Below are 19,148 nucleotides of genomic sequence, written 5' to 3'. Positions count from 1 at the left end.
ATGTATATCTATATATAAAACCTTTCAATAAAACCATTCAAAGAAAATGTGAAAATATTTTGTATTGAGGGTTATTTATTTAATTGAAAGAAGTTATACTTATCTAAAGAATTGCTAGGAGAGTGTTATTTATTAGAGAAGATATAATGGATGTTTCAAGAGAAGGATCTTGAAAATCAAATAAAATTCAACTCAAGAGATACAGAAATATAAATTTCTATATAAAATTAGGTAATAAAATAATATCTATAAAAGCAAGGGGGAAAGGGTATCCCTGTTGGTGACTGATCTTCTGACAGCCTAGGCTTCCCATATGAGATTCTATGAATTACAATTATGACTTACTAGAAAAGTTTCAAATTTACAAATATTTAAGTGAAAAATGCACGATTAGTAGTATTATCTAAATAAATATCCTTTTACTTAATTTTAAAGTCTTTTGATGTTACTAGGTATATTAAGTAAGGTTATTCAAACCAATTCAGTGGTTTATATTAATAATATTGCTTTTGATCAGAAACAGATACCCGGGCTCTAGCAAAAGAGAGGCAAAAAAAGGACAATCACAATCTCAGTGAGTATACTTTTTTTCTTAATAAATAGTGGATAAAAAAAAGGAATATGTTGTAACTAAAAAAGCATGCTGCCTTTCTAACACTCTTCATATCAAGTGAATATCAGTTAACTGTATAGGTTGGGCAGAGAAGAAGAGAGAAATTTGGAAACTTATTTTTAAAAATGTTATTTTTACATGCAATTGATGACAAAGTAATTTATTTTTTAAAAAAGTGTATGCTGTATAGTATCAATAATTGTGTCAAAAAAGACAGTATTAGTAAAAATTATATGAAAGACAACTATTTTTCTATGAGAAGAAGGTTAGAAAGGAAAGAGGATCCATCATAAATAGAAGAGTAGACAAAATATTCTAAAACATTAATGAAATTATTGTGAAATAATGTAGCAATTTAATACAGAATATGCCTGAATATTATTAAATGTGATATTCAGAATGAATATCAAATCCTTTTCTTATACTGAAAAATCTTGCTTTCCTTTATCACTCTTTGGTCAAAGAGTGTATGTACTATGTTGTGGTTTACTAATTCAATGATTTATATATCAACATAAGTATCTCAAAAAGATTCCCAGTTTTTTACTGTAAGAGAAATAGGAACAGAACTGTTCCTGTTTCCTCTGACAACAGTAAGGATATCATATCTCTGCCCAGTGTAATCCTTGCAAATGTAGCTCAGATGAATGCATATTGGTCAATTGTATCATATAATAAATGCTTAAATGGAGAAAACAGGACAATTTGGTGTTGGAAGTTGTGCGTTTCATAACATATAACAGGTGTACAGAGTACATAAGTGCTCAAGTGATGCTGACTAAATGAAGATGAGGTTTTATGTCTAAGCAACCAAATTCAACAAAAGGAGGAAAAAGTAAGGTGTGAGCTGTGTAGAGGGTGATATCTGTGCACAGACTACATATCCCTGCAATGCTTGTAGATGAGGAACCTTCCTCAGCAGAGGAAATGTTGACCTCACTTCCCACGAACACATGTCTAAGGAGTCAGCAACACATTCCATAAAGAAATAAAGGACAATTGTCATAGAGTTGGAGCAATATTTGTTGCTCATGGTTGGGCAGTGCCAATATAATAAAAAAGATAAGATTACCAAAATAAATTTACACTTTTAATGCTATACCAATCAAATTAGCAAAAGGATATTTTATAGAACTTGAAAAAATGATGACAATTCGTTTAGAAAAACAAAAAGATAGAGAACATTAAGGGTAATGATGAAAAGTTAATTACAAAGGAGGAACAGTACTTTCAGACTTCAAACTATAAATTATAAAGAAAGCAGCAGTTGGTATCTAAAACAAGTTGGGTATTGGTTAAAAAAATAGGAAGAAAGGTAGTTCAATGGAACAGACTAGTCAAGGGAGAATCAGAAAAAAAGAATCAGTTTTGAGTAAAGTGGAAAGACTTAGGAAACATTTCATAAACATTGCTAGGGAAACTATAAAAATTATCTTACAGAATTAGGCCTAACCAACAATATAACCTAAATGAATAAGTAGCAGATCATTCATAGCTATGGGTAACAGATATATTCTTAATCAACTAAGGGATAGAAACAATTACAAAAGATAAAATGGATAATTTTAATTATATGAAACTGAAAAGCTACTACACAAATTTAACTCACCTAAGATAAAAAGAAAACTATTCATATGGGGGGGGGGGAAGTCTTTGTTTTAGATTTCTTTGATAAAAGATAATATAAAACATTAAATAATTAATAGCTCTACATAGTGGTAAAAGAATATAACTTCTTACTATATTGTTTCCATACCAGACAGAATTAGTCACTATAGTTATTTTTCTAAACCAGGACAACTTAGGGAGACAGACAAAGAGATCTTAGGATACCCAGGAGGGAGTTCATCTGAGAATATTCCCAACAAGTAGCAGTACCACGCTCAGAGACTGAAAGAGAATAATGATTGAGCACCAGAGCAGGAAGCACTGGGGCTGGAACTAGCATAGGGTATGGTTGCCATATGGCAGCTGTCACCAACTCTCCAGTTGTGGGTAACAGGAGTAATGGCATGCATGGGCCCCAGCTATGTACTGGGCAAAGAACAGCCTCAGAAGGAAAGGCTGCTATGTGGTTCTGTTTCCAAGAGAAAAACAGAGACTTCATTTGCTTCTACCCCAGCACTGAGTTATTCAGTGGAATAATTAGGACAGAGGCTCCACACCAAAGTAGAGTCTGCACTTCAGTTGATCTGAACCCGCAGACTCTTTCCAGTTAATCTCCCATCTGGGGACATGCTCACAGACAGAACCTGGGTCGGGAACTTGCAGATCTCAGACCAGAAGGGCTATGAGCAGACCCCCTCCTGGATCACAAGATATAAAAAGATATATATAAAAGGAAGCTCAAGCCAGATATTTTCCAGAAATGCATAGAGATATGCATTAACAAATCCAAGAAAAAGAAATGGGCTAGATGAATATGTAAATAAATATAAATATAACCAAAAGTCATTCCCCTGTAGCTGTGTGGTCAAATGAAATGAACAAATAGTTCTCAAAAGAGACTTAAAAACTATTCACATCTAGATCAAAGAATATTGCAAAATATTAATAATAGAAAGAATGCAAATCAAAGCAACCCTGAGTTTTACCTTATATCTTGAAAATTGGAAAAGATAAACAAAAGATGGCAATAGTCAATATTGAAAGTGTTGTAGGTAAATAGGAATACCAGTATATTGTTGGCAGTGATGAATTAATACGATCATTTTGGAAACAAATTTGTAATTATGCAAGAAAGTGACTGAAATATTCATCCCCCTTCCTGAGTTTATACTCCAAAAAAGTCATTGATAAAAAGAAAGTCTTTTTATATACCAAAATATTTATAGTAGCACTTTTTATGATACCAAAGAATTGGAAACAAAATAGATACCCCTCAACTGGGGAATGGCTAAACACATTATAATATATGAATGTAATAGATTATTATTACGGTTCAGTAAGAAATGATTTATATCATAAAGCATGGAAAGACCTACAGAAAAGCAATATACCCAGTAACTAGAACAATGTAATCGAAAAGAATCACACACACAATCACAACCAAACACAAAAACGTAGCAAAATTATATAGAACAAGCATTGCTCTAACCAAGACATATGAGAAAATGCCCTCACTTCACTTTTTTGCAGGTCCATTAGTACTGCATATTGCCTCAGACTTAAAATATATTGCTCAGTCATACTAGGTTTACCTCTTTTACTTTCTTAGGATTTAAAACATATTATTCTTTATTTTATTTTATTTTTTTATTATAGTTTTTTTATTTACAAGACATATGCATGGGTAATTTTTCAGCATTGATCCTTGCAAAACCTTCTGTTCTACTTTTTTCCCTCCTTCCCCCCCACCTCCTCCCCTAGATGGCAGGTAGACCAATACAAAAACATATTATTCTTTACATGAGAGTGTTCTCTAAATAGAGAGCAGAATATGGGAAAATTATGGTGGTATAAAAAACAAGAGACAATAACAAAAAAATCTTTAAAAAAAAAAAGAAAATTAAATTCTGATGTAGGACAGATGAAAAGTTTATAAAGTCCTAAGAGTATGGGAAATGCAGGCTGATTATTAACATAACTTTTCTCAGATGAATTTGATTGGCTCTCGTACAGCTTATCAAATGAGAATAAATGTTAAGTGATTTGCAAATGTCAAATGCTAGCTGTATGACTTGTAAGTACATAGAAGAGAGAAACTCAAGAAGAGAAAAAAAGTTGGACCCTACAAATTGTGAGTTACTAAATATGCTAATTGGTAGTTAGAAGGGAGGAGAAGGTGAATTGCATAAGGATATAAGGATTGCTCTATACATTGCATTGACTTCATTGTTGGACTAAGGCTATGACTGGAGCATAGTACTCAGTGTCATTAAATAGGAAGAAACAAAAAGGAAGTAGAAACTGCTATTAAGCCAGCTATGTTCAATATTCACTGACTTAATTCAAACTTTTTTTTTTTTTTTATAATATCTGTTTTAGTAAGTGACCCAAACCATTTAATGGGTAAGAGTATAATAATTTTAGGGCTATTTCTAAATTAAGAGTATTTTTTTTTTTTTTTTCTGTTTCTTTGACGGTCATGAGCTTGAATTTTTATGGGGAAAAACACAGAGTAAAGAACAGCAACTTAAGGTTCAGTTCAGTATATTTAATTAAAATTTGAACTCTCTTGACTCTGGTCTCATCTTCCCTCCATCCCCTTCTCTGAAGTTTATATATTGTCATGACCATTTGCAGATTCACAGAAACTCAGAATAGAGGAGGCTCCTCAACTCCTTTATAAACTCAGTCTATCTAAATTCAACTCACTCAAAAATCACATTGAAAATTGTGGCCCCACCTGACATATTTGGAGGCTTTTTCGAATGGTTTATTTCTAGGCAAAAATCCCAGTAGACATTAGCCACAGGCACATTGGACTCTAATGCTGGATTGTTCTCTTGAATGTACCGCTGGATGTTACTTGAACCATGAACAAAAGTATTATGTTTACCTATTTAAGAAATGGCTCTTCTCACTTTTAGCTCTAACAAAAGAAAACTCATTTCTTCATCTGTTGTGAACTTGATTTAACTGCTAATTGAAATCAAAGCTCAGATCATGTTACTGAATCATCCCCATAAGATTATGTTTCATCCACTAGAAAGGGACTTAATTTGGGAGATATGTGATTCCCTTATCTTTGCCTCTTAAAACAAAAATCAGGTAGGCTGCTAAAAACTAGCTTTCTTTTATTTTGGCAGTTTAAATATTATATAAATATAATATAAATATACATATGTTATATGTATATAAATAAATAAAATAGTCATTTAACTTAAAACAATATTGATATCTGATTCTTAAGAGTTTTAGCCATGCCCCTTGGTGCTTCTGAGTATCTTACTTGCTTTTTAAAGTGAAGTACTTATTCATCCATTGAATTTAATAAATGATTTTGAATGCTGAAAATATACATATTTCACATATTACTGAAATTATAATATATTTCCTAACATTTTTCATTCAACTTTAAAGATACATGGATAAATAACACTGGGATCTAGAGTTCTCGTTCTAATTGATCAACAACACTGAAATTTTACAGAGCACATCCTAATAGCTGATGACATTTTGTGTATAGTGATTTAAAATAACAGAATATGAAAGGACCTGAAAAGAAAAACCCATCCTGATTTTGATGCAGGAAAAAGCCTTTTTAATCCAGAACTGAATATTATTCTTTGTTTAATATATAGGGTATATGAATATTATTATTAGTTCAGATACACTGAAATAATTTTCTTTTGTTATTCAGGTTTGTCTAATTTTTCTTCTCTCAAAATTAAGTACTCATACTTAACCTTCCTTCTAATTGTATCCACCAGAAAAACAATACAAAAAGAAAAACCATTGTGTTGTTTTACTTTTGGAGAAATTTTGGTGGGATACTTCTAAAAGTGAAATCCTTTAGCCATGATTTGCTTTGCAGAATGTTCTCACTAAGATAATTGATGTTCTTACAGATTTATGTTATCCCAATGTCTTCAAGAAACAGATCAAAGTAATTTTAAAATATCTTATTGATCTACTTTGGGGAATTTGATCCATCTTTCTTTTTTTTTGTTGTTTAAGTTCTTTACTTTATAGGATCATAGATTTAAGGAAGAAAAGTATCATTTAGTACGAATCTCCTATTTTTTTTAATTAAAAAAAACCCCCAATATTGTGAAAGTATTACTCTTTCCCAGAGTCCCAATTTGTAAGGGAGCAGAAACAGGATTTGAACCCAAATCCTCTGCCTTCAATCTAGCATATTTTTCACAATACATTATCCTTTGCACTATCCTTTCCTAAGAAGCCCGTCTGTGATCACTCAAGTGATCACTTCACCCTGTGAAGTCTCAAACAGGGCCAGGATTAATTAATATGGGAAAAATCCTGGTTATTCACATGGTGATTATCAAGCATCTATTATGTATTGTACTAGTCAGTATGAGAGACTATGAAGCCAGAATATTATAAAATCCATACTAAAGAAATTTTTAGTTGAAAAACTTAAGAGTCCATTTAAAATGCTTGTAGTAAATTATAGCTCATATCATTATGCTTTTTCATATTTTGGAAAGTTATAAATTAAAGTTGACCCTTATATAAAAGTTATTATAATACTAGAAAAACATAACACTTTGAAATAACAAAGTGTTATGTTTTTCTAGTATTATAATAACTTTTATTTGAAATAACAAGTATTTATTTAGCATGCCCCTATTATGCCACTAGCATTTTCTAGTTATTTTAAAGACCACAAAAAAGTGTTGGAAGTAGCCACTGCTTTTCTTGAACTTTATAGTCTGGTTGGTATCAATATGTGTGTCAAATCACACAATCAATGCTCAAGTAGATCTATGAGCTTATCTAGAAGACCATATTAAGTGATAGTCCATTCTATTAAACTCTGTCTGCTTCCCCATCTAAGTTCATCATAGGCAATCAGCCTCATGTTTTAGGCTTCCTCCTCACTTCTTTTTACTATTGTGAATACATCAGTGGTAATGATTAGTTCTCATTCTCATCATGACACATTTTTTGGAAAACAGCTGTTTCTCAGTTGTTATTCCTTATGGTGCTGCTGCCTTCTCAACTCCACCATACATTTCTCATATGTTTGTATGTGTATATACTCATTCACATATACACACAAAGAAAAAAGTAACGTGGATGCACAAGGTACACAAAAAAGAATGGAAAAATTCATTTTGGGGAGCTTAAAATAATGCAGTATCAGGATCTTTCTGGTTCTAGAACAATGACATCCATTTTTTTTCTTTTGTCTATAACTTTTTATGACTAAATTGTAATCTTTCCCTACTGTTTTCAGAGATATTCAAAAAAGTTTACATCTAGTCACAATTCCACTGTGCTTTAATGAGAATAATCAATAATGTTTCTTTTCTAATAGTTGAAAGAAGAAGAAGGTACAATATTAATTACCGAATCAAGGAGCTTGGCACTCTTATTCCAAAGTCTAATGATCCGTGAGTTCAACAGTCATTTCTATAATAATGTCTATGGTTTCAATACTGGGAAAAAATGGAAGAACCAATGACTAGGAAACTAGGTGGTTCAAGGAAAAGATAAGGATATTACTGAAACACATTTTTAAAAATCCATTCCAGGTTGACAGCTGCTAATGGTCAAAGTCATCATTGAGACTTGGTTTTATAAGTCTATAGGAAATGAGTAGGTTGTTTCCTTCTAGGTCTTAACTAATTTCTATATCTGGCATCATTATGTTGGTCTGAGGGGAAAGATCAAACGCCATTCAGAATAAGGAATGATTTAGCCTATTTGATAGTGATTCTGGATATCAACACATAATATTGTTGGGCCATTTGGCATAAACCTGAATTGTCTAATTGTCTCAAAGATCTGGAGACATAACAGGGAGAAAGTTATTTTTAAAAATTTATTTTAATTTTATTTTTCCTAGTAAATTTATTTTTAATACACATTACTTTATGAATCATGTTGGGAGTGAAAAATCAGAGCAAATAGGAAAAACCACAGGAGAGATTAAAAAAAATAGAAAAAAGAAGTAAACATAGCATGTCTTGATTTACATTCATTTTCCTTAGTTCTTTTTGTGGATGCAGATGGCATTTTCTGTCCAAAGTCTATGAGGATTGCTTTGGATCACTGAACCACTGAGAAGAACTGAGTCTTTCATAATTGATCATTACACATTCTTGCTATTATTGTGTACAATTTATTCTTGGTTCTGCTTGTTTTGCTCAGCCTCAGTTCATGTAAATCTTTCCAGGCCTTTCTAAAAATCAATTTGTTCATCGAGTTTTATAGAATAATAATATTTCATTACCTTGATATACCACAACTTGTTCAACCATTCTACAGCTGACAGGCATCTATTCATTTTCTAATTCTTTGCTACCACAAAAAGTGTTGCTAAAAACATGAAAAGTTATTATTTATTTAGATTTAACTCCTACAGGTCAAACAATGAGGGAAAGTTTTAAAGCTTGTGGAATTATAGAGGCAGACCCTCAGTGAAGCTTAATGTTTGGTTCTCAGCAATCCAAGAAGCTTTTATTGAATTAAGTCTTTACTGTTCAAATGATTGTATTGTATTTACATATCTAGTCTTGGAAAGCTATCAATGCAAATCCTTTGAAGATGTTACATAAATGAGTTTACTGCATGCTACTATTAGATTATAAGACTAAGAAACTGGATTAATTTTACAATTACCAATATGTAAAGCATGTACAGATTTAAGGTCTATCAATTCACCTATTGAAATATTTTTCCTTTGAGGTCCTGCTTAGATGTCCCCTCTTCTATTAAGTCTTCCCCAATCATAATAGCTAAAAGTAATCTCTGCCTCCTTCAATTTTCTTTTATTAAAAAACTTTGTATGGATCTCTTCTTCCTCCCTTCAAATTCCATGTTAAATTGTAATTATCTGTCTTTATGTGCTATACCCCTTCCTTATCCATTTGAATGAAAGCTTTTTTAGTATAGGAATTGTTAAAATTTTTCACATTTTTTTCTTACACCATATCTAATGATTTGTCCTTAATAAATGTTTATTGAATCTAATTGTATTCAAAGAGAATGCACATAACCCACTACCACTAGAACTAATGAAAACTTTAATAAAAATTAATATTAGCTAACTAATAGAATATGAAATAGGGTCATAGCATTTGGATTTGGAAAAGCTACCATGGGTCATCTAGTCTTAGTGAGTCTCAGAGAAGATAAGTGATTTCTGTAAAATCGTATTGGCTTTTAATTCAAGTCCCTTTTCCACTATGTCACATTCCTTATAGTTGCTAAATATCCCTAACTCTTACTTTATCATTGTTTTTGTTTGTCTCTTCTGAGTTCTCAAACAAACCAGAAAATGTAGGAGAAATACAAAACTACATGATGGGAAGACTAGGTTCAATTTAAAATAGATTTATTGATGGACAGAAAGGAAAGTAGATTAACATATGATAAAGTGAGGGGTCCTCTCAATATTGGTTCAAACTCATTTTGTGTAATATATGCTTGAACAGATTGTTAATATCACATGGCTGGGTGTGTGTATCTTTCAATTTTTGAAGAAAAATAATTAGTTCTATTGCATGTTATATGCAGGTATTATTTTTTAGTTTAATATAAATGTATTGATTAAATCCTTATAGACACAATATGTAAACCGAGGCTCAGGCTTTTAAGAGTCCACGTATTTTAGCTTCAAATATTTCTTTTACTTTAGAGAGGTAATGGAATAGCAAATAGAGAGCCTAACTGGGAAGAGCTGTATTAAAAATCTATCTCTGGCACATTTTGGCTGTTCCAACCTGGGCAAGCTACTTGTTAGTGATCGAGTAATAACTGAGTGCTGAATTTAAAGGGTGCTAAACACACTTGAAGGCTTTTAGCAACACAGAAACAACAAAACTTAGCACCAAGGAAGAATAATTAGTTAAAATAGGAAGCAATCCAGCACTTTTTGTGATAGCCAAAAATTGGAAGGTAGATGGCCACCAATTGGGGAATGGCCAATCAAGTTGTGGTGTGTGAATAGAATAAAATATTATTATATGGAAAGAAATGACCTTTGTAATGATTATAGAGAAGATTGGAAAGATCTATATGAATTGATACAGAGTGAAAAACCAAGAAAACAATACACAGCAATAATAATGATGATGATAATACAGCTAAAAGTCATATAGCACTTTACAAATATTATTTCATTTATTCCTCACAAAAATCCTAGGATGCAAGTGCTATTATTATTTTCATTTTACAGATGAGGAAACAGGCAAACAGAGAGATTAAATGACTGGCTCTGGTCACAGAGCTAGTATATATCAGAGGCTAGACGTGAACTCAGGTCTTCCTGACTCTAGAACTCATGTTTTATCCACTATGCCCACCTGTAACTGTCCCTGCACTGCAACAATGTAAATGTGAAGAACTATACAACAAAAAATTTTAAAATGCATGTAACAAAATCATCAAAAATCAAATAGAAATCAAATGAAGAAATGTCAGATGGCACCCCTCCATAGGAGGTTTCACATTGCATATTTTTTCCAGACTTTTTCAGTGTATCAATCACTTGTTCTAATTTTTTTTCTTTTTTTTTTTAGAGAAGAGAAAATTTTTTCTAAAAAATGCTATTTTGACTCTAGAGGGAAGTGAGTGAAAAGATACTTAGAATAACTATGGTGAGAGACAGAATATACATCACTAAAAAATTATCAAAAGAAATTTAAAAGGAAGCTGCCAAGTGAGGGTTGTGGTGAACATCTCTTTTCTTCCCTCTCCACTAAATCACAATTTGCCCAGAAATAACCTTGAGACCCTAATATCTCTCATCACCATAACAGATCTGAATGCACACTTTATAGAGAATATAATTTGACATAGATTGTAATACTTTTATCAGGTCAAAAAAAATCTTCCAGTTATAATAATCTTATAAGATCCTCACAGTCTCATTTGAAGTTGTATTGGAGGCAGTGGTAAAATTTCCCCATGTTACTAGAGAGGGGAAATAAGAAAAGTCTGACTGTAAAGGAGAGGAATAATGCTTCTCCGTTAGCTTTTAATAAGTATGAATTCATTTATTATTTTAGCTACTATTTTTACCACTGTGAAAAGGCAGAAGGAATAGAAAATGAGGTAGGGAAGAAACAGCATCCTAAAGAGGAAGCTCTATGACGTACATGGCCAGGAAACCTAAGCCCCAATGGAACTGGGATTAGAATGGTGGTATGTGATTCGATTGCCTACTAATTTTATAATTTTGTTTAGCTTGTGCAAGCCTCTGTTTATATTTAGTTTTTTTTTTTTTTTAAATAAAGATAGTTCCCAATATTCTCCTTTGAGAAACCTGGTATTCCAAAATTTTCTCTCTCCTTTCCTTTTTCTCCCTTCTTCAAGACAGCAAACAATCCACTATATCTAGTTTAAGTATTATTACAGTCAAGCATAGGGTAGGGCAAGCAATACCAGTGAACATATTAATCATTTTATCTTGGAGAAAAAGGCCATTGCTATACAACTATTTATTAAATGCTTACAATGTATGTGCTAGTCACTATTCTAAATATATTCATCCCCTGATCAAAAACTTTTAATGGTGTTCTGCTGTCTACCGAATCCAGTCTAAACTCTCTCTCTCTCTGTCTCTCTCTCTGTCTCTCTCTCTGTCTCTCTGTCTCTCTTTTTAAATTATAGCTTTTTATTTACAAGTTATATGCATGGGTAATTTTACAGCATTGACAATTGCCAAACCTTTTGTTCCAACTTTTCCCCTCCTTCCCCTCCTCCTCTCCCCCAGATGGCAGGTTGACCAATACATGTTAAATATGTTAAAAGTATAAGTTAAATACAATATATGTATACATGTCCAAACAGTTATTTTGCTGTACAAAAAGAATCGGACTTTGAAATAGTGTACAATTAACCTGTGAAGGAAATCAAAAATGCAGGCAGACAAAAATAGAGGGATTGGGAATTCTACGTAGTGGTTCATAGTCATCTTCCAGAGTTTTTTCGCTGGGTATAACTGGTTCAATTCATTACTGCTGTATTGGAGCTGATTTGGTTCATGCCATTGTTGGAGTTGGCCACATCCCTCAGATTTGATCATCATATAGTATTGTTGTTGAAGTATATGATGATCTCCTGGTCCTGCTCATTTCACTCAGCACAGTCTAAACTCTCTATTCTGTCATCTAAAACCTTTCATGCTTCCCAAACTACCTTTCCAGCATCCTTCACATATATTGGTGTGTATGTGTATATATACACATATTCATACATACATATATATGTAATAATATATAAATATACACATATACCTACCTATGTATACACACACACACACACACACACACACACACACACACACTCCTGTGATTTTGTTGGTGTAGAGAGTGCCCAGTGGAGAACTTCTAACCTTGCTTGCAATCTTGAGTGGAGTGGACAGCCAGGTAACACAATGGATAGAACACTGGGCCTTGAGCAAGAAAAACCAGTTCAAATCTGGCCTCAGATATTTACTAGCAGTACGTGGACAAATCACTTAATCCTGTTTGCCTCAGTTTTCTTCTCTGTAAAGTGAGCTGAAGAAGGAAGTGGCAAATCATTCCAGTATCTCTGCCAAGAAAACTTGAAATAGAGTCATGAAGAGTCAGAGATGACAAAAACAACCACCACAGGGGAGTGAGTTGCCTGGAGCACTGATGGATAAAATGATTTTCTGGAAGGTCATCAGGGCAGTATGTGTCAGAGGGAGGTATTAAATCTAGGTTTTTCTGAACTGTAAGACCAGTTTTCTATGCACTAAGTCATACTGCCATTTTGGGGTACACATTATCTTTTATAGGTAGGGGAACCAAAGGTCAGAAAAATTATGACTTGCCAATGAGCTAACACCTGAACTGAAATTTTTGACTCTGAGAACTGTGCGATTGCATGGTATCATATAAAGATGTGAATATCTCTTTGATATTTCATTGGAAAGAAAACGTGGAATTACAAGCAGAAAAGCGTGTAGGTGAGAAATAGGACATGGGTGAAAAATATATCACAGAGCAATACCTTTACTAATGAGAAAACTGCTTGACAATCTCTCTGCCACCTAAACTTATCACATGAGAGCTATCCTACCCAAAAATCAATCTTTAGGGATCCCCCCCATAACTGTTGTTTTCTCAATTCATTTAAATAATGACAAAGTTTAAAAAAAAAAAAGAATCCTCATTAGTATACTTGTTGGTTTTTCCTTACGACACTAAACAATCAACATAATGTGTACATTACTAAATTGGTTAGTTCAAATCTATAAAATTGATTTATTTTCCCCTGGATTATCTTTATAAATGATTTTAGTCTCAGCTTTTTATGAAAAATGGGAGTTGCTGCGGCAGGAATGAGACCATACTTTTAAATCTTGAAAAATATTTTAACTTCTATAGGAGGTTGGGGAGAAGATATTTATTTTTCAAAAATGTTCCTGGATAGTTATTTATGCCTAGTTCTGATGATCATCCTGAGCCATCATTTTAGAAAAGATATGTTATTATAGAACAATTAGGTGCACTCACTGGTTACTAGCTACTAGCAGCATTGCAGTAGCTCAAAAGAAACACAAGCTAGGCAAATTTAGAATCATCTTCACTCTAGATGTTCATATGGACTGTTTGTGCTCAACCTGTGGGGGAGAGTCTTCTGAGGGCATATTGGTCTCATTAACTACAGAAGGTCACATTGTACTTTGAACAACATGGTAATGTCCTCTTCCAGAATGAAGGACAATCTTCAACTAACTGATAGTTTAAAAATTCCCTTAAGTTACAGGTGAAGATTGCTTAAACAAATTGAAAAATCCTATAGGTTTTTCTTTCTTTCTTTCTTTCTTTTTTTTAAAAGGTATGTCATGGATTAACCCAATTCTAAAAGTTAGCATTTTTGAAATTATTTTCTAAGGGCTAACTTTTTAATAAGATGAAGATAAAAACTATCTATAATTCTTATCCACAGTTATATAATTCTTACCACCATTTTGAAAGATCTAGATTTAGATCTTTAGAAAGAAAGATTTAGATCTAAATCATGGAACATCAGCATCAGCATCAGCAAAGGAGATTTTTTTTTTTTAATGTAGGAAAAGGAAGATGGTTCCATAATTACCATTTTGTGGCTTCTCAGCTCATAGTTACTTACATCTTTAGGTCTGGCATCTACTATATTTTTCAACCACAGGTCCTGCCTATGTAAGGTAAAAGTGGCCATTATTCCCTTATTAGGATAATAGCTTCCAAAAGGGAAAGGACCTTACAACCATCTGGTCCCATGTGCTCATTTTATTAATGAGTAAAAGGAAACTGGAGGAGGTTAAGTGATTTGTCCATGATCACACAGATGGCATCAAGTGGCAGGAATGAAATACCAACCCAGATCCCTGGGACACGAGCTCTTTTTGTTTTGTACTATGATGTTCACCTCCACTAAGAATGTGTGAAGAAAAGTGTCATTGTGGTGAGATAATCGTGCTTCTAAAAAAGAAGTAACCGAAATTGTGGCTTCCCCTCACGCCTTTATAATGTGACTGACAGAGGACACATTCCCAGTGCATCTGTGTAAATGGGGGCCCTAGGAGTCATTTGACTTTCACATCACTTTTGGTATTTTTTTTTTAAAGTATTTTCCTTTGTGCAAAAATCACTGGTTACAGATTATCTTTACAGAATACACAAATCATTCATTTGCATTCATTCTACATATGACCTCTCACCTCCAATGACTATACATGATGTGTCAGTGTGATTCATATATAGTCTCTGGGAGTGAAATCTAGCATGCTTCAAAAAACAGGCACTGAAAGAAATTAGGTTTTATTCTTTTATTGTCTTATTTATTTATGCTGCATTGAAAAAAATCCCTACTGCCAATCAGCTAGAAATCCAAAAAATATTTTCCTAGATCTGCTTACATTGACACTTAAGGAATGCCTACTTTCTAGTGCACACATGCAAATACTCATCTGGCATTGACTCTACTGATAGATGTTCTCAGGAATTAAAATCTATGGTCTGTTCTATGTTTTCAGATTTGGAATTTCTTCTGTAATAAAAATATATGTGTTTTAATAAAATGCACATTTCTTTCATGCAAACCTGAAAGATTAACAGGAAGTGAGAAGCAGGGCGTTTTAGTGGAAAGCAAATTGGTCTAGGAATCAGGAAGCCTTGGTTTTAATGCTACTTCTGTCACTAATTAATGTACTTGACCTTGGACAAGTCATAACCTTGCTGGGTCCCAGGTTTCTTATCTGTAGATGAGGCATGGACAAGCTAAGCTAATCTATGGCCCCTGATTGCTCTAGAATTCCATGGTTTTATGTCCATTGTTTTTATAACATTTATCCTTTCAAAATATCTGGTTCTCAAATAAGCACCTAGCATTTTCAACCATTTTGCTGCATTTCATGAGGAAAGTTTTGCTAAATCTTTTAAGAAAGTTTTGCTTTATTAGTGATATAATACTAAATCACTAAACTGTGTGGTTTTTCTGTTCCACAATCAATGAGGATCAGCACTTGTACGGACCTTTTTTTATTTTTTTTTTTCCTAACCAGCATAAAAGCAACCTTATTAGAAAGTCAGGTAAAAAGAGTAGTATATTTGAAATGATCTTAAAAAATTTAGGCTTAAGTCCTCAGTAATGTACATTTCCCAGTTCATTAATGCAGAAATACTGCACATAGATTTTAATCTTGGAGTTAATAATAAAAGCAATTTTCACTAAAAATATAAAAACTGTAATGGTAGAATCATGATATTGCATTTAGCTCTCCCACAAAAAGTCACTTTATTACTTTCTTTTGACACTTATTTTCATTCAGGGATTAATTTTACTATATAAGGGCTTCTTAACTATTCTATTAAAATTTCTATTCAGAAGCAATAATATCTAAGAGTGAATAATAGTCATGTAAATCATTATTTCATATTAATGTAAAAGATTTTGTAAGTTCTTATGAATTCTGCTGACATGCACAATTGTGAAAAGGTTATCTCTACATTCCGCAGTGATATGCGCTGGAACAAAGGAACTATTTTAAAAGCATCAGTGGAGTACATCAAGTGGCTACAAAAAGAACAACAGAGAGCCCGAGAATTAGAACACAGGCAGAAGAAATTAGAGCTGGTTAACCGACAGCTTCTACTTCGAATTCAGGTTTTTATAAGAATGTTGCCATGAACCGCGAAGCTTATGCACCATTTTCCCGTCATCAGTTTTATTCATTGGCCTCATTTATATTTTTTTCTTATTCACTTTTTTCCCCTTCTCTCTGAAGGACAATTGGAAATGTCTTTGCAAATTCATAGAGCAGATTATTTCAGTTGGTTTTTGGTTATAAAATCCAAAATCATATGACCTTAAAGAGAGAATATACATATATACATCCTTGTGTGTGTGTGCATATGTGTGTATGTATGCATCTGGAGAACTAATTACAAAATTTCAGGAATATGTGACCTATCCCATTCACAATATATTTCCAGCCACAAGACACACATACAAAGTGCATGTGTATGTATTACACTAAGTAGCACATTAATTTCTTAAAATGATATTGGACACTGAATTCTTTCCCCTACCCTTTTCCTTTAGAAATATTCCTATAGTTTGTTTTGCCTGAGGGTATGTGGTGCCAGGCAATATTAAGTCACTCATCACCTGTACATGTGGCACAAGGTACAAGAATATTGATTTTCATAATTCTTACCCTCAAGGTTTTTTTTTTCTTCCCTTTAAGATGGCATGCATATTGCCAGGTAAAGTACTTGCTAGCTTTATGTGAAACTGTCCAGGACTGTTATCGATTTTTCTATAACCCTTTGAGAGGCTCTGTGGTAATATGGGACTGTCTCATATTCCTTGGGATTCCAGGGAACAGGAATGGTGAGAAGAAGGGAGATAAATGTGTTTCTTTCTTTCTTTTTTTTTTTTTTTTTTTAGAAATAAACTGGTTTCTATCATGGTGGAGAGGCAGAATTACAATTTTTAATAGTGATAATGTTTAATAGTATTTAGGGTTAGGGTTCATATTATGAAAACCTACTCATCATAAGGGTATCATTGTGGGGAGCATTATATTGTGACACTTACTTTCAAAGTACTTATTGAATTCTCATTTCAAACTACAGGAATTGGAAATACAGGCTCAGGCACATGGCCTGCCAATCATATCTTCACACAGTGCAATTGATTTGGCTGCCCATACCACCAATCATCATACGTATACAGAGGATAAATCAGGAGATTATTCCCAAGAACTGACTCTGGCTGAGGGATCAAGATCTGACCTCTGCGATGGATCTATGGCTTTTTCTTATCCCTTGTCACACTTTACTGATTTATCATTTAGTGCTGCCTTGAAAGAAGAACAAAGATTGGATCCTATATTATTGGATGATTCAATATCTCCATTTGGAACAGATCCTCTGCTATCTGCGACTTCACCTACAGTATCCAAAGAGAGCAGTAGGAGAAGTAGTTTTAGTACAGATGATGGAGATGAGCTATAAGAAACAAACAGAACAAAAAAACTGAACAAACCCAATCTTCACATTGGGAAGAAATTCTCTGCTGGTGCTATGCAATTTTGCTCTGAGCCTGGTATATTGCTGAGGCTTAATTTTCGTAACAGAGTAAATTGTTCATGGCAAACTGAGTTTTGAGGAGTGTTGCAGCTAAGGAAGAGACTGCTTGAAGATGCAAAATTAAGTTGGAGATATTTTTGGCTAAAGTTACCTAATTTGCATGGATACTTCTTTCTGTGTGCAGTTTTCAACCAAAATTGAAATGGTTCCCAAATGTGTGAAAATCATATGTAAAAAAATAAACACAGAATGTAGACTTCTACTTTGGAGTTAGCCCTGCACTGAAGTTTGAAAGTAGAAATTGAACTAAGGGCTTATGGACAGAATCAATTACAGTCAATGAAAACTACAAACCTCTACTTAGTCATTGATTTCAATTTTGTGTCCATTTCTCCATTTTGTCCATTTTGTCCATTCTCCAACATTAAAAAAAAAAAAATCAGTTTATGAGCAACAAGATTGACAGATTTATGGTTCATTGGCTCCCCCTTGCCCTCTGGTGGACATGCTAATGAGAACCCATAGCCAAATGGAGGCATATTACAAAATGGAACATCTGCCCCTGGATAATTAAAATTAAATCTACAATAAACACTGGATGTTTTCCAAAGCACAGTGCTGAAAATTTCCAAGCACTTTAACAAGTTGTTCTTAATTTTTCCAGCCATTTTTCCCCTCATTTGCTCTTAAAACCTCACAGTTTAGTTAATGATAGATGTATTTAGTCTAGAACAAAGAACTTGATACATCATTTTCCCATTCCACTACTCATAACAAAGTGAGCTTATATTGCATCATCTCTAAAATGACTGCCTCAAAAAACCCTCATCCAAAACTGATGCCATTCATTTTCTTTTTTTTATTTTTTTAACCTTTCTGATTTTATAGTCAGGATAAGAAAATACATTTTTCTTTTCTCTATCAGGAAAGAAAAGTGGTTGATTTTAGGAAATACTATTAAATTATGATTAGGTATTTATTTTGATTAGCAATAAGTTATGATTTAAAGCATTTCTTTCATTATCCATCTTTTAAAATCAATGATTTTGATTGATTAGATATACTAGGTAGTCATCGATGGAGATGATGATGAAATTATTGGGTGAACCAACAGATTTTAAAGCTTCAACTTATTTCTATCTATTCCCAGAGGATGGTATTGCCTTTAAAAGAACTTGTTGAATTTTTCTGAGTTTGGGTTAGTGTATTAATTCATGCAAATTTATATCTTTTCAGTATTTCTTAAATTTTAAGGCTTGAGTTACCAAAAAAAGGCTAGTAGGATATACCTAGTTGATTTAAGCCAGCAACTAATTAGCAACATTTTAATCAATATTTAGCAAGAT

The 19,148-nt window shown here is 33.0% G+C and overlaps 1 protein-coding gene across 2 annotated transcripts in view; it reads left to right on the top strand.

Moving 5' to 3' along the window:
- The window catches only part of TFEC (transcription factor EC), an 86,380-nt gene extending 68,113 nt beyond the window's left edge, over nucleotides 1–18,267 (top strand). For both annotated transcript variants that reach the window (XM_023504822.2, XM_031938856.1), the window contains 4 exons: nucleotides 518–574; nucleotides 7,563–7,638; nucleotides 16,225–16,372; nucleotides 17,347–18,267. In XM_023504822.2, coding sequence (XP_023360590.1) covers nucleotides 518–574; nucleotides 7,563–7,638; nucleotides 16,225–16,372; nucleotides 17,347–17,727 — 662 coding nt within the window. In that variant the 3' untranslated portion in view covers nucleotides 17,728–18,267. The remainder of the gene's footprint in view (nucleotides 1–517; nucleotides 575–7,562; nucleotides 7,639–16,224; nucleotides 16,373–17,346) is intronic.
- Nucleotides 18,268–19,148: the final 881 nt, after the last annotated feature.

The sequence above is a fragment of the Sarcophilus harrisii genome, chromosome 5 (genome assembly GCF_902635505.1).
Source record: "Sarcophilus harrisii chromosome 5, mSarHar1.11, whole genome shotgun sequence".
Classification (NCBI taxonomy): domain Eukaryota; kingdom Metazoa; phylum Chordata; class Mammalia; order Dasyuromorphia; family Dasyuridae; genus Sarcophilus; species Sarcophilus harrisii.
This window is presented reverse-complemented; position numbering and strand designations above follow the sequence as displayed.